General features: G+C 37.6%; 1 protein-coding gene across 1 annotated transcript; it reads right to left on the reverse strand.

Annotated features, from left to right (window-relative positions):
• Positions 1-16,613: 16,613 nt before the first annotated feature.
• On the reverse strand, positions 16,614-18,969 carry LOC131159831 (L-type lectin-domain containing receptor kinase IV.2-like). Its single transcript, XM_058115009.1, has one exon. It carries the CDS (start codon positions 18,858-18,860, stop codon positions 16,848-16,850), a length of 2,013 nt encoding a protein of 670 aa, XP_057970992.1. The 5' UTR covers positions 18,861-18,969; the 3' UTR covers positions 16,614-16,847.
• Between the last annotated feature and the right edge of the window lie 6,057 nt (positions 18,970-25,026).

The raw sequence follows: 25,026 nt of genomic DNA on the forward strand, positions 1-25,026 counted from the left end.
TATATATATATATATATATACTTGGGTCAACCCTTTCCAAACGGGTCAGTTCCAATTGGGTCGGGTTGAATCCATGTGCTATGCGGGTCTAGGGCAACCCAGTTTCCCCTTAAATCTCCTTCTCCCCTATTCGGCAGGCAGCCCCGTGAGGGCTCTCATCTTCTCTTCTCTTTTTCTTTTTCTTCTTCTTCTTCTTCTTCTTCTTCTTCGTCTTCTTCTTTTCTTCTCCTGTCCCTTCTTTTTCCCTTAGCTTCTCTTTGCCCTCTCTCTTGCCCATTCTCCCGTCCTATTCCCCTGTTTTTTTTTCTCTCTTCAACTCTCTCGTATTCCCAGCTTTTTAGTTCTTTTTTTTTTTTCCCTTTTCTCTTATCTCTTCCCTTCTCCTTGCTTCCCTGCTCCCTTGCTGCAACTCCCTCTGCCCGTGAACACACAACCGCTGCAACTGTTGAAGGAAGGCCACCACTGCTACCGTGAAGACCCGAGACCTCTTCAGCAGATCCTCCAGCAAGCTCTGCAACTTGCTGCAATTTTCCAGCATAGCAGACCATCCCAAGCATCCTTCCTCCACAGCAGACTCCCTCTCCACAGCATCCCTCAGCCCTGCAGCATCCCATGTGTATCCATCAGACACAGCAGCTTCTCCGGCCACACTCCAGCAGTCTGAGCTCTTCCCCTCACGGCCAGCCGACCACTGGAGCAACCTCCTCTGTTGCACGCTACCACCGAACAACAACAATTCGTCGGATTCTTCCCCTGCTGCAACTCTAGCAGTCCTTTGCCGATTCCTGCTCGGCCTCCATGGCTCTTTCTCTCTCTCTCTTCTTCTTCTTCCTTTCTTTCTTTCATTTATTTCTTTTGATGGATACTATTGTTTTTATTATTATTTATCTATGTTATTTGCAAGTTTGAATTTTAATGTTTTATTTTGTAATGGTTATTTAATTGTGTTTTTTTTTTTTGTGTTTTGTTTTGTTTTGTCTTCCCATAAATTAGTAGTAGATTAATTTAGTTGTTCTCTTCTCTTAAAAAAATTTAATTTTTAATTGAAGTTTGATTTAGTTTAGGTTTCTTCTTGTTAAAGTTCATGTTTTTATATATTGTCTGGGTATTTCTTAAGTTTTCAAAATACTAAATTTTGGTTTGAGTTCTCGATTTTTGTTAAAGTTTCGATTTTTAGTGCATGTTTGTGTCTGTTCAAGTTTCCATTCCCACGTGCTTTAGTTCCATGACCAAAGATACCATCTTTAATTAGTGTGTGCTCCGATTTTTCCTTGACTAGGTTAGGGTTTCCATTCTAGCTTTTTAATTTAATGTATGCTAGTTCTAGGGTTTAATTTGTGTGTTATTTAATTTGGTAAAAGTAAAATCAACAATCGTGAAGATACCCGAATCTGAACCGAGTTCAGTACCTTTTTAATTTCGATTGGAAAAACGTAAAATTTGAGATTAAAACGTATTCCCTGAGGAGATGATCTAGCCCTTGGGCTTAATATTACACGACAGAACTCCTATACTTGGGATAGCTTCCGAGCTGCTCATTTTTCGAGTGAGTCAGTAGTATTTTGGGTTTGGGGGGATTTTCTTTTATACTTGTAATCTCCTAAAACTACCCATGTAACCATGGTATTCCTCCTCCATAAGTGAGGGTAGGGAATAAAATAAGTAGACCGTTTTGCCTTTAAGGGATGATGAGTTTTATGAATAGTAAATTTCGAGGGCGAAATTTTATAAGGAGGGGAGAATGTAACGACTTGAAGAATAATGGTATTTAAATAATAAAGAGGAAGAGACATGGAATCAGCAGCAGAAGGAGGCAGGTGACTTCATCGACAAACAATTTGCATTCATTGATGATGTTGCACTTTGGAGGATATAACCCAAGAAATTTTCCAGACCTCGTCGACGAACATTGACGAGGGTTCTTTAGGATCTCGTTGACGAGGTCCTGTCTCGTCGACAAGAAGATACCGAGAAGGATTTTTGGAAGTCTGAAATTCATCAACGAGGGTGCAGGTTCGTCGACGAACTTTCTACAGGAATCGTTGACGAGGTGACGTGGCTCGTTGACGAATCTCACAGTATAAATAGTGCTTAAACTTAATTTTTATGCATAAATTTCAGCGAAGACTCTCTCTCTCTCTCTCTCTCTCTCTCTCTCTCTCTCTCTCCTCTCTCTACGGTTCCTCTCCTATGTTTCTTCGATTTCGGCCCCGTTAGTGGCTAGATTGACGATCTGAGGCCACCACGACGCTCCTGGGGAAGTTCTCTTCAAGTCTGCCGGAGCAAATCGTTGGTGGGACGGAGTTGTATTTCATCCCAAGTTCAGGATAAGGTATTTTAAACAAAATTTGGCTTTCCAGTAGTTGTAGGAAATGTTGTAGATGCAGAAATAGTAATATTTTATTCTGGGATAAATGGTTTTTAAGGTGTTGAGTGGAGAACCCTGCGGGTTTAGGACCCGTCATAGTAGGGGGATTTTAACAGGAAATAGGTAAGGGAAATATGCTATGCTAGGTAGTTTTAAAATGATTTTCAGTATGAAATTTATATATAAAATTTATCAAGTATGTTTAATATGTTTTAAAATTACTGTGCGGCTTGAAAATATAGATATAGTACAGAAACATGTTTTACAGTATTTTTCAGAGTTATGTTTTATAGAATATATAGATAGAGGAAATATTTTATAGTAATTATAGAATACCATGATTATACAGTTGATACAAATACAATTTACAATACCATGACATACAGTTTTACAGTTAATTTTAGAAATACAGTTGATACAGATACAGTTTATCACAGCGTCATGGTTAATACAGTTATTACAGAATCATGGTAAAACATATAGTTATATATAGAAATGTATTATATAGTATCAGACCCTGTTGGACCATTACAGTTTATAGAGCATGGTACCATTGCTACATACAGTATAGAGTGCAACCACCTATTCAAATAATACGTGGTATAATAGTCGATCGTATTGAGCCCACGAGTGGACAGGCTCCCTGTCAGATAAGAGTTGAGGAGGGCTGATCAGACTGATGGAGTATAGTGGTTTATCCTAGTCAGCCAGCCACGATAGATCCCGCCCACGGGCCGTACAACCCTAGCATGATGGGTTAAATCATGACACACAGTTATCCACAGGGAAGTTTTCAGTATTATATGTATATATAGTTTTACAGTAGCATTGGGTGTACTTATGTATAGTAGAAGTATTATGAATAGAAAACCTATAAAAGCAAATATGTTAAGCAACATGGGTACAGGTGGTGGCTTTATATATTATTTGTACTTGTATTCTCATATTCATTTATACATAACTATATATAGAAACATATTTCCATGGTATTGTAACTCATTTGCCACACACTAGCAATAGCATATTTCGTCTTACTGAGCGTCGTCTCATCCCATTACTTTAACATTTTTCAAGTGATCCAAGTAGGTGAGCAGATCAGGCTCGCAGGTAAAGGGGCTTAAGTACTGCCCTATCAGTAGAGAGTGAGTATTTTTTTGGAGTATCTGTATAGCCCCAACCAGTTAAGGGTATTTTGGGGAACAGTTGTGCATGTATATTTTGGGAACATTTTAACACTCTAGTATTATACATTTTGAATATGGTTATATGGATTCAGCTTCTTGCTACTTAAGTTGATAGTTTGGTATCAGAGCATTATAAATCTTATAGTATATGAAAAAAAACTAGAAATAAATAGCAGGTCGTTACAATTGGATTTGGGAGACTGAGAAGATCTTGGCTGTTCTGCGTTACATGGATGAGTAGAAGGTGCTCTATGTGTCATTCAAGCTGACAATTGAGGCAGAGAGATGGTGGGAATTAGTGAGATTGTTGGAGGAACAAAGACCAGTGCAGGTGGCGATGACATGGTGCTGCTTTAGAGAGGTGTTCTTTGAGCGGTACTTTCTGGCCACCATTAGGAACGCAAAGATGAAGGAGTTCATGATTTTGACTCAGGAGCAGCTAACAGTTCAATAGTACACCGCCAAATTCATAGAGTTATCGCGTTTTGCTTCGTTTGTGGTACCGGATAATGTAAGGAAAGCTTGGAAGTTTGAGAGGGGTCTGAAGAAGGAGATCTGAAAGTAGACGACGATACTGTAGATTTAGGATTTTTCTATGCTGGTGGATAAGGCCACCGTGGTATAGAAGAGCCTGCAGGGGGATTCAGAGGTTCAAATTCCGAAGAAGAGACCAACACCTTCTAGTTTTTATTTAGGTGCAAGGCAAGGTACTTGGAAGAAATATGCTGGCGGGGAAGACAAGCGGTGAGAAATTAGTGGTGGTACAGTTTAGGGGATCTCATCTTCCTCTGCTTGTCCTACTTGTGGCAAATGACATGCAAGGAAGTACATGATGGGTTCAGGTGTTTGCTATTGGTGTGGCAAAACAAGGCATATGATGCGTGAGTGCGGCACGCCAGGAAGGAATGCACCCCCACAGCAGCCAAATCGGGGAGGTGCTCAGGCACCACGTGGTGGATATCATAAGGGTACGACCCAGGTGAGGGTGTATTCCCTAACTCCTAGAGACGCAGAGAATACAGGGGATGTGGTGAAAGGTAATATTTTTATGCTTTCAAATAAAGCTATGGTACAATTTGATTCAGGAGCAACACATTCCTTTATTTCCCTGGGATTCGTTAAATTATGTGGGTTAGAGGCACAACTATTAGATGATAAATTAGCAGTGACTACACCGTCTGGGTCAGTAATCGTATGTAGTAGGGTGATTCGGAATTTCCCAGTAGAAATTTAGGGGAGAGTATTACCAGTCAGTTTAATTGTGTTTGATATTCTATATCATTTTGGGGATGGACTGGCTAGTAGCCAGTTATGCCAGCATCGATTGTCGTAGGAGAGAGGTAGCATTCAAGCCTCCTAGGAGGAGGAATTCAGGTTTGTAGGGTTGTGTGTGCATTTTGCACCACGTATCCTTTCAACTATTTAGGTTAGTTACTTCTGAAGGGATGTCAGGGGTACCTAGCGTTTGTGAAAGAAAAGCTGAAAGAAGAATTTAAGTTGGAGGAGATTCCCGTAGTAAGTGAGTTTCAATATGTGTTTCCAAAGGATTTGTCGGGATTGCCTTGGACTAGGTATGGTTACTATGAATTTTTGGTTATGCCTTTCGGATTGACCAATGCTCCTGCAGCATTTATGAACTTGATGAACAAGGTGTTCCACAAGTATCTAGATCAATTTGTGGTCATTTTCATTGATGACATCATGGTTTACTTGAGGAGTCTTGAGAAGCATGCGGTTTATTTGAGGTTGGTACTTCGAGTGCTCAAGGAGAAGAAGTTGTTTGTGAAGTTTAAGAAATGCGAGTTCAGGTTAGAGTAAGTAGCATTTTTGGGGCATGTTGTATCCAAAGAAGGGGTATCAGTGGACCTGAGTAAGATAGAGGCGGTGGTGGAATGGGCAAGATTGAATGTTCAGGAGGTCAAGAGTTTTCTAGGTCTTGCAGGATACTACCAAAAATTCGTGGCAAGGTTCTCCAGACTATCAAGTCCATTGACACGACTCATGAGGAAGAACGTAAAGTTTTAATGGAATGAGGAGTACGAGCAGAGTTTTTAGGAACTAAAGCAGCGGCTGGTTACTACTCTAGTTCTAACCATTCCGTCAAGGGATGGTGGATTTGTTGTCTACAATGACGCCTCTAAGAAGGGTCCAGGTGTGTTCTAATGCAATAGGGAAAGGTAATTGCTTGTGTATCTTGTCAACCCAAGGAGTACGAGAAGAACTACTCGACACACGATATGGAATTAATAGCAGTAGTGTATGCATTGAAGATTTAGAGGCACTACCTGTACAGTGAAAGGTGTGAGATTTTTATCAATCGTAAAAGTCTTAAGTACTTTTTCACCTAGAAAGAGCTGAAGAGGAGACAGAGAAGATGGTTGGAGTTGATAAAGGATTACGACTGTATCATTAGTTACTATCCAGGAAAAGCTAATGTGGTAGTTGATGCTCTAAGTCAGAAGTCAGTGGATGCGTTAGTTTCAGCAGTGAGTGTTTAGCATCATATCCGTATGGACCTGGAAAGGTTAGGTGTGGAGTTAGTGAAAGGAAATCACCAAGCCTTCATTGCTAGCTTGGCTATGCAACCGACTTTAGGAGAAAGGATCAGGGCAGCTTGGACGAAAGATACAGATCTAACAGAGGTTGTAGAGGGAGTGCAAAATGGGTTGAAATTGGATTTCAATATCTTAGATGATGGGGTGTTAAGATTCCATACCGGGATCTGCATACCGAATGATGCTGAGATCAAGTGGGTCATTCTAGAGGAGGCACATCGTTCGCTCTATACGGTACATCCAAGGAGTACGAAGATGTACATGGATCTGCGAGAATCTTTCTGGTGGTCTAACATGAAAATAGAGATCGCCCATTTCATAGAGCAATGCTTAACATGTTAGCAGATGAAGGCTGAGCATCAAAGGCCAGCGAAACCATTGCAACCACTTCTTATTCCTAAGTGGAAGTGGAAGCACATTTCCATGGATTTTGTCACGAGGTTGCCGTCAGCACTTCACGAATAGAATGCGATTTGGGTAGTGGTTGATAGATTAATGAAGACTATCCATTTCATCTCGATTAAAGTTAGTTATTCCATGGATAAGCTGGCGAAGCTTTATGTTCAGGAGATAGTCAGGTTGCATGGGGTGCCGATGTCGATTGTCACAGATAGAGATCCATGATTGACTTCCTAGTTTTGGAAGAGTCTTTAGTAAGCTTTGGGATCTCAACTTACGTTCAGTACTGCATTTCACCCACGGAACAATGGTCAGTTAGAGAGGACCATCCAAATTCTAGATGATATGCTATGGGCGTGTGTGCTAGATTTCGAAGGTAGTTAGATCAGATATCTGTCGTTGGTTGAGTTTGCCAACAATAATAGTTACTAGACTAGTATTGGGATAGTACCGTATGAGGCATTGTATGGTTAGAGGTGCCGATCACCATTATACTGGGATGAGGTTAGTGAGCGACAGATTTTGGGGCCAAAGCTGGTCCAACAGACCTCTGAGAAGGTCAAGCTCATCAAGGAACGGATTAAAGTAGCTCAAAGTCGACATAAGAGCTACGCAAATACACGTCAACGAGAGCTAGAGTTTGAGGTAGGTGATGCTATATTTTTTAGGATTGCTCTGATGAAAGGAGTGATGAGGTTTGGTAGGAAGGGCAAGCTGAGCCCTAGGTACGTCAGACTATTCAAAATTCTGGAGAGAGTCGGTCCAACGGCATACAGGATAGCATCACCTCCAGTACTATCTAGGACCCACAACATGTTCCACGTGTCCATGCTTAGGAAGTATGTTCCAAATCCTTCGCATGTGATCAGTTACGAGTCGTTGGAACTCAAGGACACGTTAGCATATGAGAAGATACCAGTTCAGATCCTAGATCATAGAGAGCAGGAGTTACGTATGAAGAGAATTCCGTTAGTAAAGGTACTGTGCTATAATCACATTGTGGAGGAAGCTTCATGGGAGTTAGAGTTAGATATACGTCAGAAGTATCCTTAGTTATTTAGAGATGCTCAGAGCTAAATAGGTAAGTAGAATGGTAAGTAAGTGGTTTATATGTATGTTTGGTAAAGTAGGTTTGTTCATGTTTAGAGTATGTATGGTCTTCGAGGGAGTTTTGTATGGACATTGTAATCTCCGAGACATTATGTATAGTGACGAATTTCCTCCTCCATAAGTGAGGGCAAGTAATAAATTTGGGACGGGGCTGCTATGTGGGTGGCCACCGGCTCTTTCTAGAGTTAGAGCAATGATGGTTTAGATGATGTGATAGAAAATAGTTATCAAATTTCAAGGATGAAATTTTATAAGGAGGGGAGATTGTAGAAACCTGAACCAGGAAAATAAGAAAATTAAATAAGAAAAGGAAAAAGGGGATTTCAGCAAGCTTCGTCGACGAAGCCCATGTTCTTGTCGACGAAGGCCCTTATGTGGCTTGTCGCCGAAATTCACAGCATCATTAACGAAGAGATCCATAACGTCCGAATATTAGGTTTAGGGTTCGTCGACGAAGCCCTTCTTTTGTCAATGAATGGCCTTTTGTAGTTCGTCAACGAAGGCACCATTTCGTCGATGAATTTGACCAGGTCAAGGGGTCTATAAATAGGATTTTTGTTTGATACTTCATTAAGAAAACTAAGTATCCCTTCCTCTCTCTCTTTCTCTCTCTCTCTCTCTCTCTCTCTCTCTCTCTCTCTCTCTAACCTGCGCCCTCGCCGATCATTTTCCATATTGACGATCGGAAGTTACCACGAGGATCAAGGAGCAAATATCTACAAGTCTAGCAGAATGGATTCTTAATCTCGGGAAAAATCTAGGGTTTGGTTTTCGAGCGTCTCAGGTTGTTTTTCTAGAAATAGGTAAGGGATTTATATTATGTCAACTATGTTTATGAGTTCTAACGGAAAGAAATATTAAAACGATTTTTAGATAAATAGTTATGGCTTTTCTAGGGTTTCTAGGCCTAGGGTTCGGTTAACCGACCTTATTTTTAAAAGCAACCGATTAAATTCAAACATGATATTTTTTTATTATAGTACTTGACTTTCTGAATGTTTTTATCAGTTGGAAATTTGGGATTTGAAACCATAGGGGTATTTTAAAACCAACCAAAGATAGTAGGGTTGATTGTCTCCATTTTTCCCGTAATTAGCTATATATCTATATTTGGTAAAATAACAAGTTGGAGATATTCATACCCCAGTTTTAGCAGCAATATTTATGTTCTCAAGCAGATGATTTATTTATGAGTTACCGGATAAAAAATTGTGTGTCATGAGTATAGTTTTTAATTGACATTAAATGAGCAAGTTTTGTGTAATACTGAAATGTAACAGTTATAAGCCATGATATGAGATATGATGGTTATATTCCAAGGGATAAGATATGATGGCTAAATGCCAAGTTTATGAAATGTCAGTTTTTACCGAGCTAGTTATGACAGATATGATATGCTGGTTTTTACCGAATCATTATCTAGTAGATGTTTTCACAGAATAATGTACAACTTATGTTACATACAGTTTTATGAAATGAATTATGATTACAGTTTTATACGATGTAAATTGCCATATATGATAGTAGAGCTCTGTTATGATGATCTCATGGTAAGAGCATTGTACTGTAGCTATATGTATGTAGGGGTGCAATCACACATCTCAGATAGAGTGGGGATGGAAAGGTGATTGGTGACCTGGGTAAAGTACTCCCCGATGTAGAAATTCCGGGGCTCCATCCGATGTAGTAATTTAGGATGACTCAGCCTTCGGGTACAGAGTGAGCAGGCACCATCGTACTACTTTATGTTTGACTTAGCATTACTCGGCTGACTATTTGCTAGGTCTAACCTTCGGGCCTCACAACTCGTCATGGGGGGAAGCATGTCGCATGTATATGTGATGGCATGACGACGTTAGTCCTAGAGACCAGTTGTATCTTCTAGGCATATATGGACATATTTACTATAGAAATGGCTATATTGAGCAAGTAGTATGTTAGTATGAAAGTATGTATTTTCAAATTTATAGAGTAATACATATTTTAAAATACTAGTTTAATATATTTAAATGTTAGCAGTATATGTACACACGAAATCTCATGTTAACCACACATTAACAATAATATAATCTGTCTTACTAATTGTTGGCCTAACTGGGCTTTTCAATCTTGTTTTGATGATAACAAAATGAAGGATGCTTTAACATGTGGTTTTGAGTGATTTGATTTAGGTAAAAGGACACTCACGGTTAATAAGCTGAAGTTTAATGTCAATCTAGTAGAAGCTCCTTAGAATATTGAAGTCAATGAAGGACAAATGAAGAGGTTAAATGCCAAAAAAATCTTGAAGTCAAAAGTGAACCTCAAGAGGCTGAAGGAGGCTAAATAACTTAGAGTTTAAGGAAACCATGATTAGAAGGATTGTTGTAAGTACTTCAAAGCCAAATACTATCTAGATACATGTGAAGCTCTTATAAATCAAAACAAACTAAGAAACACATTTTTGAAAGACCTTAAAATATGTCTTTGATTAAAAGGCCTCAAAGGAAGAAAGTTTTTCAAAGTAAAAAAGGAAAATATAGAGAGCCAAGCGATTACCTTGTATAGGCAGGCGACTGCCACAATTTAATAGAAAAATTTAGGAGGCAGTATGGTGCTAGAGGACTGCTTGAGCACCGACAGATGCCTGGGTGGTCAAGCCAGGCGACTGCTTGTGTCCTGGCAGGTGACTGCCAGTCTTCTGAGTTTTCAGTTTTGACCATGGCATGTGACTACCAGGTCCTGGCAAGCGACTGCCACTCGGAACAGATTTTAGATCTCAATGGGAAGTTTTTCAAAATTTTGAATTTCAAAATTAACTCAACAATTTAATGATTTTTTGAATGTTTCCTAATTAAATGAGGACATTGATCGTTGAAAAAGTCTATAACTACCTCTTTAGGTAATGAAAAATAAGAGGAAATATACAAACAAGACAAGCCAAAAAGATCAAACGATCAATACACTGAAACTATCCCTGCGCAGAAATTCTCCTTAAGTTCTTTTGCTCACATCATTTTGCTGAAGAAAAACTCTACATTTTAGGTGGATTAAAAATCAAAAGCTTGGTTTTGAGTTGCATTCAAATTTTTCTTTAGAACCATTGGTGACTTCTAAAACTTTAAAGCTTCACATGTTCTATTTAGCTTTGGTTTTTTGAAGTACGATTTAGAACTTAATTTGTACAACCTGCTTTGAATTGTGAGAGTGTTTTTGTATATAGAATTTATCTTGTACTCTTGTAGATTGTAACGATTTTAGGTTTGTTGGATCGTTGGCTAGGTGAGGGGATAAAGCTTGGAGAGGTGCTGCTCTAGCCTAATTAATGGAGTGACCAAACAAGGGTATATCATTTGAAGAGAGGTGGGCTCTAGCCTACTGAAGGAGTATGTAAAGGTTTTTGTTCCACCCGGAAGGAACAAGGTATAGTGAACTCCTTAGGTGGTTGACCTAAGGCGAGGACGTAGGCTAGGTGTAAGCCAAACCTCATAAAAGTGGTGGTGTCACTCTCTTTTCCTTACTCTCTTTTAATTTCAACAACGATATAACTTGTGTGGATGGTTTAATACTTTGAATCATAAAAGTAATACGTATTGGAAATTAAGTAAACCTAAATCCTCATTTGTTCTTGGGCTTGTGAAAATCGAAAGAGAGTACGTTGGTTAATTGATCTTTTGCGGAAACCGAAAGGAAGTATGTTGATTGGTTAAAATCCCAAAATATATTAGCTGAAGGTTTATTTGAATTCTAATATTGTAAAAGTGTTTGGATGCCACTTTAATATTCAAATTCAAAAACCAACTACAGGAAATTCACATTTATATACATGGTTGCTAAATATTCCAAATTAATCTCTCGGTGTATGGTTGTTTTTCTTGAACAGTTGATTGAATAATTGCGGTTATTGCGATTGTAGATTGATTAGAGGAAATAGGAGTTTGTGTGGATTGCCTGATTAACAAGAATTCAAGAAAGCCTTAAAAGATTGTAAAAAAGGAATAAAAAGGATCTAAGAAATTTTTAAAAGACCCAAGTCACCCCCCCACTTAGGACTATACCTTAGGTTTCAATTGGTATAAGAGCCAGGCTATAGAAAAACCTAACAAGTAGCTATATAAAGATCAAAATGGCACAAATAGGAGTAGCTCCCTTTGGTGAGGGTCAATCCTCAACTAGGTCACCCATTTTTTGTGGATTAAATTATACTTTTGGAAGCAACGAATGAGAATCTACCTTCGAACAATGGATTGGAAGGCATGGAATGTTGTCACAAATGGAAATTTAATCCCCACTAAGCTAGTTGATGGAAAAAAAGTACCTAAAGAAGATAAAGAACTAAATGCCTCAGATTACAAAATGTTGCAAATTAACTCAAGTGCAATAAATGCCTTATACTGTGCACTTGATGCAAATGAATTTAATAGAGTAATGGCGTATAAAACAACCAAAGAGATTTGAGATAAATTGGAAGTAACCTATGAAGGCATGGTAAATGTTAGGGAAAGTAAAATCAATATGTTAACCAGTGAATATGAAGCTTTTAGGATGAACTCCGATGAAAGTAAAGCAAGCATGTACACTAGGTTCACCCATATCATAAACTCACTAAGTGTCTTAGGAAAAACTTATTCCACCCATGAGATGATCCGCAAAATTCTAAGAGCACTTCCACCTATTTGGGAACCAAAAGCTATTGCAATAACGGAAGGTAGAAACCTTAAAACCACTTCTTTAGATGAACTAATAGGTTCTCTACTCACATATGAAATGTCAATGAATGATAGGAATGGTAAAACCAAGGCTAGAAAATCTATAGCATTTAAAGCTTCAAAAGAAAACTCTAGTAGTGAAGAAGAGTTGGATGAAGATGAACTAGACTTTATATCCAAGAAACTTACAAAAATTCTTAGAAGGAAAAACAAATTCAAAAGAAGAGACCAAAACTCCGAATCAAATGAAGAAGAAATTAGCAAGAAGAAATCAAGAAATAAAATTCCTACATGTTATAATTGCAATAAAGGTGGACATATAAAACCGGAATGTCCACTACTTAAGAAGGATTCCAAAAAGAAAAAGGCAATGAAAGCCACTTGGGATAATCTAGATACAAGTAGCTCCGATGATGAATCAAGTAACCAAGAGGTTACTTATATGGCATGGGACGACGATGAAGAACATTGTTCCTCATCCAAATCAGATAATGAATATAACAGTGGTTCATCTAATGAATCCGATGATGATAAGAGTATGCCATCTTATAAAGAACTTCAAAATTATTTATTCAAGGTTCATAAGATGTTAGTTAATGTGACTAAAGGATACACATCATTGAAAAATAAGAATGAAGGAGTTATGAAAGAGTTAGAAGTTAAAAATCTTACTGAAAATGAAAAAGATTTGAAAATCAAGAAGTTAGAAAGCAAAAATGAAAAATTGATGAAAGAAATAGAATATCTAAGACTCCAAACTTCTATGGAAATTGAGAAAGACATATACATTTCTGAATTAAAAAGTAAATCAATAACTTGTCTCAAGAAATAGTGAAATCACAAGAAAATGTTGATGGAAAGAAAGATATAGAGATAAATGATCTCAAAAGAAAATTTGAAGATAAAGAAAAGGTCATTTACAATTTTACTAAAGGGAAAGAAAATTTTGATAAAATAATTGGATCACAAAGAATGTCCCTAAACAAAGAAGGCATAAGATTTAAGGGAACTCAGAATAAAAGAAAAAAGAATCTCTACATAGGATACTTTACAAAAGCCTCAAAAAATTATGCTAGCACCTCTTCTAATGCCTATACTCACACTATATGCTACCTATGTAAGAAGAATGGACATATAAAGTTTGAATGTCCATTAAAGATGAAAGATGTGAAAATTAAATAAGTCTGGAAAGTAAAAGAAACTTCTCCTGTTAAAGCATCAATACTAAAGAAAATATGGGTACCAAGATAAAAGTCAAGTTCAAAAATCAAGGACTCCATAGATGTTAGGCATTCCTTTTAGAAACTAGGAAAGAAACTTAAACACATCTTCTACAAGGATATTAAACCGGTTGATATGAAAAGATGAGTTTTAAGAAGCCTAATGATCATATTAAAACTAACAAAAATTGTTGACCTAAATCAATGAATGAATCGTACAAGACTTAAGTTAGAAAACATTAAGTTTTGTAAAGAAAATTTTGGAGTTCATATGAAAAGAAAATCAGAAGCAAATTAAGCTCTTTACATAAGTATTTGTCTACTACATAATTGAGAAACAAACTAAAAGGGCAAGACTTAAAGAAAAATCTACAGTCAGCCAACTATCTCTAAGGTCAGCTAACTAACTGAAGTGTTTTTCTTTCAGAACAGAGACCAATCAGCCAACTGACACTAAGGTCAGCCTACTGGCTGATAGAGTAACACTAGACTTGTTTGTGAAACTTAAAAGTGTCAGTTAATTGACCTAAGGTTTGTCTCTTTGTGTGATCTAAGTTTGTTTTGGCGTGTACTTTGATGAGTTGTATAATACAACACTTAACTTGAATTGATTTCCTTGCTGCTTGAAAAATGGGTTCATGATATGTGATATGCAGCATGCTACATGTGGATGTTTGAAAAATTGGCATCTTGAAATTGGTATCTTGAAAATATAAGCATAAAGTTATTAAGTATGAAACATTTTTTAAAATATCTTGACCATGTATGCTTATGATCACATGAATGAAAGAAAAATTAGAATCTATGAGAAGTGCATGATAAAATTTCAATATGAATATCTAAGATATATATGGGTATCCATGAATATATCACTTCATTTTTAAGCAATACAACATAATTATGAGCATTGGTAATATTGTCATGATCTTGGTATTTGAATGACACATTATGCATGACAAATGTTTTTTCTAATTTTTTTTTTTTTACAAATATGAATGTTGAGCACCATATGCATGATTGAAAATTCCATGATGTCACAATACATATGAAATAAGAATGCCCAATATGAAATATGATATTGAATTTTGGTATGATTGAGAAGTGTGTGATCGTATGTTCATTTAAATGTTTACCCTTTTTGATTGATGTCAAAAGGTGGAGTAGTATTTGGAGCAAAAATTTTGGCATGATTGAGAGCATGATATTGAATGTTGAGCATGATAGTGAAAAATCATATTTGAGCATGATAAGAATGAAAAGTTGAGCAATAACCACGGTTGGTCTTGAATCTACAAATCATTAAAATAATGCTTATTGTAAGGGGGAGTAGAATAATGCTAGTTGTAAGGGGGAGATTTTTTTTTTTTTACGCTTATTCATATTTTTTTATCCTCATTTGTCATCATAAAAAAGGGAGAGATTGTTAGCCTAATCAGGCTTTTCAATCTTGCTTTGATGATAACAAAATGAATGATATTTTAACATGTGGTGTTGAGTGATTTGATTTAGGTAAAAGGACACTCACAGTTAATAAGTTGAAGTTCAATGTCAATCTAGTGGAAGCTCCTCAGAATATTGAAGTCAATGAAGGACAAATGAAGAGGTTAAAGGCCAAATAAATCTTAAAGTCAAAAGTGAACCTCGAGAGGCTGAAGGAGGCTGAAGAACTTAGTGTTTAAGGAAACCATGATTAGAAGGATTTCTGTAAGTACTTCAAAACCAAATACTATCTAGATACATGTGAAGCTCTTATAAATCAAAACAAACTAAGAAACACATTTTTGAAAGACCTTAAAATATGTCTTTGATTAAAAGGCCTCAAAGGAAGAAAGTTTTTCAAAGTAAAAAAGGAAAAATACTGAGAGCTAGGCGACTGCCTTGTATAGGCAGGCGACATGCCACAATTTAAGATAAAAATTTAGGAAGCAGTAGGGTGTCAGGTGACTGCCAAGCCAAGTGACTGCCTATGTCCTAGCAGGTGACTGCCAATCTTCTGGGTTTTCAGTTTTGACCATGGCAGGCGACTGCCACTCGGAACAGATTTCAGATCTCAACAGGAAGTTTTTCAAAATTTTGAATTTCAAAATTAACTCAACAATTTAATGATTCTTCGAATGTTACCTAATTAAATGAGGGGACTATACCTTAGGTTTCAATTGATGTCTCACCCTAACATACAAATGTTATTTCAGGTCCTCCAAGGGATCGAGCCTAGCGTTTTGTAGGGCTGAGTTTAGACAGTAGACAGTCCTTGTCAAGGTTGGTGAGATGTTAGATAATATTTGTCTTTTTTGGGATTGTAATAGTAGTTTACATTTTATGTATGTATGGACATGTATGGGAATAGTTAGAAACTCTGGTAAGTATTAGATAATGTATGTTTTTTCGTTGTGTATGATTATACAGATTAGTATGAAACACTCGTTTTTCCTTTGTTTGGGTGGGTTTTATATGTATGGTATTAGAGAGATGTATGTTATATATGTTTAGTGGAACTCAAGGCCCACCTAGAGGGTCGGGGCATTATAGCTTGTCTCATGCGCTTGGGATGAGCTTGCATAATGTAAACTAGTGTAGGGCTGTTTTTCAAAGATATTTTTTTCCTAGGCGAAAAAGGAGTATGACTCCTTAGTCATATTGATGTTTTTTAGTGTCCAATTTAGAATAACATTAAAAATTCTTTAGGGGGAGGTTTAGTGTTCATCAACTTGTAAAACTCACTAGCCATTGTCAACGTATTTAGCCTACTTGTCTCTCAGGCTAGACACACATAGTGTCATTGCTTTCATAAGGTACTTATTGCTTCTTCTTATATTTGTTTGAATGACGATGAAATTATTCTATTGGTGAATTGTGGTAAACGTTAAGCTGATTAGTTAACAAGAGAGTTTTAGCTAGCCTATTTCACAAAGGTGTGAAATATTTTGCCCATGACACCGTGGTGTCCCTTGAGTTCTTTACTATTGCCCCATGGATGTTCTTTTTCTCCATTGACTAACATGGCTTCCTTAGCCAAGCAATTTTTGTTTTTTTTTATAAAAAATGGAAAAACAAAAAGCAAGAAGCAAAACAAAACAAAAGTCAACACGTTGGCCTATAATCATAGAAAATTTTTTTGGAAGAAGAATAGAAAAATAAAAAATATTCTTCTATGATAAACTTTATACCTATAGCTATGGCTGCAACTGCAAGTAATTCAACATCCACCCGCCGCCGCACCCCCCCCCCCCCCCCCCCCTCCCACAAGGAAAACAACATTAAGCTTGACAATACAGTACAATACTAAAATTAAGCTTGATGCTAAAACAGAAAATTTTGCACGCTCAGCGGCCACCGGAGAGGAGGGATTCTGTGACCGAGGATGACTGGGAGAATGCCTTGTCCATGGAAGATGGACACGACATTGCAAAATCATCAAAACCTTCACGAAGCTGATATGTTAAGCCAGCGGAAGAGAGTGCGAGCATTGACAACGTCGGCAAGGGAATGTCCCTGTCCAAGTACTGCACAACTTGGCGCATGCTTGGCCGAGCTGAAGGCTCCGAATGAGAGCACATCAACCCAAGCTTCAACACCAACTCCATTTCCTCTCTCACATAGTCCCCTCCCAACTTCGGATCGCATACCACAAGAAGTTCGCCTCTACTCCAACAAGAAAATACCCAATCAACCAAGATTATATCGTCCATTGGCGCTGCTTGCAGCTCTATTGGTCTTTTTCCACATGCAACTTCAAGCAGGAATGCCCCGAAAGCGAACACATCGGTACTCGTCGTGGCCTTGCCCGTTCTCGAGTGCTCCGGGGCGAGGTATCCTAAGGTTCCTACCACATGGGTTGTTACTGGATCAGTTCCATGATCATACAGCCTTGAAAGACCAAAATCTCCTAGTCTTCCATTCCATTCGCCGTCTACCAAAACATTACTTGCCTTGATATCTCGATGAATCACAATTTGTTCCCACTCCTCATGTAGGTAGAACAACCCCTTTGCTACGCCTTTGATGACTCCAAGCCTTTGGCCCCAAGTAAGGGTGACCCTTGGTTGGCCATGGATGTACTTGTCTAGGCTTCCATTAGGCATGTAGTCATAGACCAAAAGTAGCTCCCCTTTCCGCCGACAATAGCCTAGAAGTGTTACCAAGTTCCGGTGACGGAGTCGACCGATGCTGACAATTTCTGCGATGAATTCTCGCATCCCTTGTCTCGACTCATGGGAAACTCTCTTCACTGCAATCTCGATCTTAGATGTGGGTAATACGCCTCTATAAACCCTGCCAAATCCCCCACTCCCCAGCAGCTCCTTGTCCCTAAATCCTTTGGTGGCAACATACAAATCTTTGTACTTGAACCTGTGAGGCCCATAGTCTAATTCCCAATCTTCAAGCTCTTCTGCAAACTTCCTATTCCTCTTAAGCACAAAAACTACCCCTGAGATTGCTGCAAACATTATAAGAATGGAACTAAGCAACCCAATGATCAAATTTCTATAATTATGATGTCCTTTTATTTTTGGTAGCTTGGGTAGTTGAGAGAGATTGAGCTCTTGAGCCTCACCATTCATCCTAAAGCTCCATCCCAAAACATAATGAGATGTTACAACCGAACCAGTGGATGACGAGAAACCAACATACATATTCTCCAAAACGATCTGCGAGAGATCGAGGGACAGAGACAGAAGAGGAAAATCAGGCTTAACGATTTCAATTGGGGCAATTGTGACATTAATTTGCTTCTCCACACCATCATATTCCACCCAAACTTGCATTGGCTGACCACTAATGAGACTCATGTTTAAGAACTCGCTCTTATTTGTATAATAACCTGCAGACTTGGCTTCTAGAGACTTCATACCATTAACATCAACCCCGACATGGTTGTCGTTGATATCTCCAAACTCACTGCTTTGTATCGTATCAAACTCGACAGCAATGACGTGGTTGGAGGAGTTTCCATTGTCAGACTCATTGAAGAGGCCAAGGTATTGGCTTGGGAGAGCACCTGGGAGGCCTTTGGTTGGAGCTATGACAAAAGCAATCCCATGGCCACTTAGAGTTAGGAATTCCGAGACAATACCAAACACAAAAGTGGTGGAAAATGAGAAAGCAGCCGAAGCATTTGATGAATTCTTGAAGGGGACGGGAAAGGGGTAGAAGGCATGGCCTTTTTCTTGTTTGCTGCCATTGGTGAGCTTCAGGAGTCCACTGGGTGTTAACTCTGCTATGCCATCAAGTGAAAGGTTGGCAGATTGGAATCCATTGTAGGTGAATCTGAGATCTTCACCTTGTGCTAAGATTAGGAGAAGAGAAACCACAATCAAACCAACCTTGAGGAACATGGTTAAGAGTGCAGACTGCAGAGTCGCCCCCTCTGGGCTATAGCAGAAAAATCTGTGAAGAGTTCTTTGTTCTTTTGGTCGTCTCTGGCTGCTTGTCCACTCAAGTCACATTTATGCAAGAGATTTCGCGTGTCCTTCCTTGTGATCTAGAAATCATTAAGGCCTACCCCATCTTCCCCCAAAAAATAAATAAATAAATAAATTCAAATACATTTACTGCTCCCTTGAAAGTCCGTGCCCCACTTTCCCATTAAAAAAAAAATGATGAAGAGACATCTCTTCATATTTAATATTACTATAGAAATTTGCGCGTCCTCACACGTAACTAACTTCCAAATTGTCAAAAAAATTTTAAAAACAAACAAAATAAAAAATCACAAATTGTCATGATTTTTAGCAAATATAAATAAGTTTTTTTCCGATTTATCTTTTTTAAAATATATATATATATTAAATAATACTCTATTTAGGAAAATATTTGTCAAAATGACTCTAACGTAATCTCATGTTTCCATACCTTCTTTCACTCTCGTGGTACTGAATTCACATTTAAGGAGAGATCTGATCAAAAAACGACTTCATTGGTTCTCCACCTTAATCAAATATGCTCTCCATCCACTTGTCAAATTTTCTTATCTGATGGTCCCTTCCTGCTCGCTCAGTCATACGCTTAAGATTAACACTCCGTGCTTTCGTATTAAAGTTATTAATCACATATCGAAGGCAGAATTGGTGGTGGGCACATGACGGTTGTCAATCAGGATTGTGTTGCACTGTAATGAGAATGACTGGATATCGATATGATATAAGGCAAATATCGTCCCTATCGGTAATGGAACGAAGACAAATACAGAAACCAATTTCATGTGTCTAGACTTTCCTCTTAGATAATAACAAATACAAGGGGAAATATTTGCCTATTTGCATCCGGACACGTTGCAATTAGGAATTTTGTTGGAATTGATGTATTCTCAAGAGGGGGTGAATTGGGTATTTAAAATTTTGTCCTAAATTCAACTAATCCAACAATTAGTATTATACAAACCTAGGTTCTGTCTATGCAATTATAAACTCAATTATTCACAATAATAAATTACGAACATTCAAGTGTTGAAATTTAAATTATAAAAATTAAAAGCAAGTACAAGAAATATTATCAGGGTTCGATCAATACTGCCTATGTCCCCGCCTCAAGCTAACAAGCAAAAGGATTGCACTAAGTTGCTCATTTCAAGAGTGGAGTGAGAACGTTTATAACATTTTACCAAGATGGTGCACCTAGTTCTCTTAATCGGATCTGAATCAGTCCCAAATTATTCACAGGGCTAGTCTCCCTCTTTCGACCATACATCAGGAATACAACAAATAATCAAATAAAGTATTTTGTACAACAAAATATATTTCTAATACAAGCAAATGTGTACAAAACTACAGCTCAAAATACACTCACGTATGATATGAAAATAAACTTAATGTGAGAATGTGATTTTCACAAAAATAATCTTTGAGTAAAAATGTGTATAATGAGTGCTTAAAGATTTTATCCCCAAATAAAACTTTTTCTCTAAAAATATTTTTCAAATGAAATGTTGGAGAGTTTAGGGTTTATGGTTCAAAAATATTTTTCACAAGCACAAGCTAATGAGTCTTAAAATTTTGCAATGGATGTGCAAGATTCACAAGAAAATAATATAAACTCCCAAGAATATTTATCAAATGAAATATGTGGGAGAAACTAAGATAATACTCTCAAAATAAGGTTTAAAAGATATGTGCAAGATGAGTGTTGGAATTGGTATATTTCCAAGAGGAGGGGTGAATTGAAATTTTAAAATTTATCTCCTAGGTAAAATAAAATACCCGTAAAATACAACCTAGGGTTTTGTTATGCAATTCTAAACGTGCCAATAATATAATGTGCGAAAAATTAAATCAAGCGCATCATTCACACCATAACATACATATACGATAAATATAAAGTGCATAAATATAAACAAGGCATACAATATGTTATCGGGGTTCGGCTAACTGTGCCTATGTCCCCACCTCTAACTTGCAAGCCCGAGGATTCCACTAAAGGCTCACTTAAGGGTGGAGCGGCACTGATTACAACCAAGCCAATTAGCACAGGACTGACCTCAACCTTTACAACCAGGTCAATTAGTAGGGCTGAACTCAATCTACACATTAACAGGATGGTGCACCTAACTTTCCTAACCGGGTCTAAGCCAATTCAGGACTATTCCACAAGGCTAGTCTCCCTCTTTAGGCCCGTGCCTGGAAATACAACAGATTTGAAATACAATACAATGGTACAATGATTATGCTTTCGTGTAAAGCAGATATGTACCAAAATGCGCGCAATCATATACACCACCAACAAGATATAATATATAAACTCAGTGTGGTCTAATATTTCAACTCTCAAATATATTTGCTATCTATGTAATGAGTGCGTGAGAGTATCAACAAGCAATCTTTGTATTTCAGGATATTCTCAATCAAGGTGCTCAAACAAAAGATATCTCTCAAATTTCAAATATTCCAAAGAGTAGAATATATCAATCACGCAAATAGAGTATATGCTTGGTTTGCAAAAGAGATGTAATCTTTGTATTTAGCAAATCATATATAAGTGAATAAATATTGCAACAAAGATCACAAACACAAATATCTTTTCACAAATGTGTCAATATAAATCACACAAGATATTTAAGTATGTTCTTGAAAATGTTTTTACAATCCAAAAACAAATGCAAGCTTCCTAAGATATTGCAATGCAAATGCAATACTCAGAAACTAGATGCAAGTCTTTTTAAGATGGGCTTATTAGAAAAAACCCCTTAAGAATACTTAGGTTTAGCTCTTGTTGAAAATCGATTCAATCACACACAAGGAGAGCAAACCTTATCGAACAACAACACTTAAATCACACTTACAGAAGATATTTGAGTGGTAAGATCTGATAAGAATAAATGTTGGGGGCTCAAAAAGGAGTATTATAAATTTTGGAATTTTAGAGTATTTTTCCTAATTGATATGTCTAATCTCTTACTAATTTTCCCAAATGAAGGGGTATTTATAGACACCCCAAGAATTATAACCGTTGGAGACAAGCCTGATATTATTAGAAAAGATTAATGATATTTTAAATATTTTGACTCTGTTAAAAATAAGTTATCCATGGTAAAAATGCAGGGCAACCCGAGAGCTCCGATCGACCAGAAACATTTTCAGTCAACCCAAGCTCATATGGTTTGGTCGACCAGGCAAAAAATGAACTGCCTAGGTCGGTCGACTAGACCTTTAAAATCGAGGCCTTTTGCATGGTTCGGTCGATCGAGACTGAAATGAACTAACTTGGTTGGTCGACTAGACTTATATTTCCCAAGGTGATTTTCCCCATTTGTGAGGTTTGGTCAACCAGGCTGATTTGAATTAAGCCTGTTAATCGACCAGAACGTTGGGACAACTCCCTAGGACCCTCGGTCGACCAGGTTAGTGCAATACAAATTTGGATTGGTCGACCAAGAAGTCAAACTATTGACTTCAAGGGGATTTGGTCGACCGGGGTCAAATAAGCTTTAGAAGTTCAATTGACCGGACTGCGGTCAACACGTTGACCCAAACCTAGTTTGGTCAACCGAAAGTGCACATTTTGTGCATTTCGGTCCTATTTCGTCACACATTCGCCCTATTCAAGTGTCTAACACATACAAGTGCAATGGTGAGTGTCCTAAGGTCATTTAGGCCTTTTTGAGTGCATCGAAAAAATTCGGTGTCGGTCGACCTTCAGTCGACAGAAGGGTGTTCCATAAGGTCTTTCTGGATCTTTTTTAGTTATTCTTGGTTTGAGCTTATGTATTAGATCATGCATGTGATGTGTGTGAGCTTATTATAAACCAAAAACCTAATTACTATTACAAACCCTTTGCATAAGATTGAAATATAATATAATAGAAATTGGGTCTTCAACTTCGATCTTCTCTTTGTGCATTATGATCTGTCACTTAGAATTCCTGCACATAACCTCAAACACCCATTAGATATAATGAGTATTTGTCATAATCAAAACCGGACATGACCTATAAGGTCAACAATGAGAGTAAAAATGACTTTGATTTGTAAAACGGATGCCTAAACCAAAGTTTAAAAAATATGCTCTCTTGAAAGATTTATCAAAGAAATAATAAAAGAGAGTATAAGTAGTATGCTTTGAAAAGATTGAATGAATTTGAGCAATAAAAGGAGTATAAAAATTTAAGAGATTTTTTCTTAATAATTTTTGCTAATCTGATACTAATTAAAACAAATGAAGGGGTATATATAAACTTGGGGAAAAATATGACCGTTGGGGATACGCTGGGTGTTTTGGAAAAATATTAAACATGTTTAACAAATATTAACCCTGTTTAACTGTGGTAAAAATTTCGCCAACCCAAGACGTTCGGTCTACCCAATTTCCAAGTTCAGTTGACCGAGACATTTTTGAACTATAGGCTCGGTTGAACGTATTTGTGCGATTTTGGATCCTCAGAGGTTCAGTCGACTGAGCCAAGTTTGGTTGACCGAATTTGAATGTTCGGTCGACTGGGCCATTTTACAACTTGGAGTTCGGTTGACTAGGGCATTAGGATTTCCCCACGTGCTAGTTCGGTCAACCAGGGTGTTGATGCTTATTTTAAGGATGGTCGACCAAATGGTCGACTATTGATGCTGGGAGCTACAGTTGATCGAAGCTTTGACTTTGGTCAACTTCTTAGTTCGATCGACCGAGGTCAAATGACCGTATGATGTTTGGTCGACCGAGGCAAGTGAAATTCAAATTTTACCCGTACGCTTAGCTATGGTCCTTTTCCAATTCCTTACGGTCAAAACTTTTGAATTAAGCCCAAAAATCTGGCGTCAGTTGATCTTAAGTTTTTGTAAATTCATTTTAACCCTAATCTTTAACCCTAACCAGTTACTTATTTAAGAAATGAGTTTTTGTGTAAAGTGTTGGTCTCTAGGATCTATCTATGGTCGTTCTGAGCTATCCATTCATATCATGCATGCAATGCATTATTACAGACCAGAATATAAAAACAAATCCAATTACAATAGAAAGTGTACATCTTCTTCTATTTTGCTCTTTAGTTCCATGGAATGCGATAGATTGATGTGAGCTTTAAGTTCCTGTTGGCTTCCATTTTTCAGCATCTTATGTCTGTGTTGAAATGAAAACTTATTCACGCACAAAATGCACACATAAGACACTGGTGGTTTGTCAGCATCAAAATAGAAATCGGACTCAAAAAGTCAATAAGTTTGCCCTTGTACTTACCGTACAAGTGTGTCTCATCCATACATATTGTAACGACTCGAAAAATAATGATATTTAAATATTAAGAGAGAGGGAAATGGAAATAGAATCAGAAGGAGCAGCAGGCTTCGTTAACGACATTGCATTTTTGGATAGAATAACTCAAGAAATTTTCACAGGGCCTCGTCGACGAACACAGGGAGTTCGTTGACGAAGCTACGCCTCGTCGACGAGAAGATACCGAGAAGGGTTTTTGAGACAGACTGAAATTCGTCGACGAGGGAGGGAGTTTGTCGATGAAATTAATGAAGGACTCATCGATGAGGTGATGTGTCTTGTTGACAAATCTAGCCCTATAAATAGTGAAAAATCAGATTTTTATCAAATTTCAGCACCCCTCTCTCTCTCTCTCTCTCTCTCTCTCTCTCTCTCTCTCTCTCTCTCTCACATACGGTCTCTTTCACTTCTGTCCTTTGTTTCCGGGCCTGTTTCTCGCCGAATCGAATATCTGAGGCTACCACGACGCTCTTGGCAAAGTTCTTTGCAAGTCTGCCAGAGCTGATCGTTGGAAAAGTTGGATTGGATTTCGTCCCAATCTCAGGGTAAGACATTTTATTCAGTATTTGCCCTTCCCTCAGTTATGAGAAATGTTGTAGGTAAGAAAATACTGATGTTTTGTTCTAAGGGATTTTGTTTCAGGATGTTGAGCTAGGAACCCTGCGGGTATAGAGCCAGAATTTTATAGGGACTTTTCAGAGTTAAGGTAAGGGAAATATGTTATGCTAGGAGTTTTCATAATGCTATTAGAGATTTCATAGATATATGTTTATACCAATTTATTATACAGTATTTACAGAATATGAG

The sequence above is a fragment of the Malania oleifera genome, chromosome 7 (genome assembly GCF_029873635.1).
Source record: "Malania oleifera isolate guangnan ecotype guangnan chromosome 7, ASM2987363v1, whole genome shotgun sequence".
NCBI lineage: Eukaryota > Viridiplantae > Streptophyta > Magnoliopsida > Santalales > Ximeniaceae > Malania > Malania oleifera.

Coding starts and splice junctions, on each gene's coding strand:
- LOC131159831 (XM_058115009.1), bottom strand. CDS start 18,860: ATGTTCCTCAAGGTTGGTTTGATTGTGGTTTCTCTTCTCCTAATCTTA.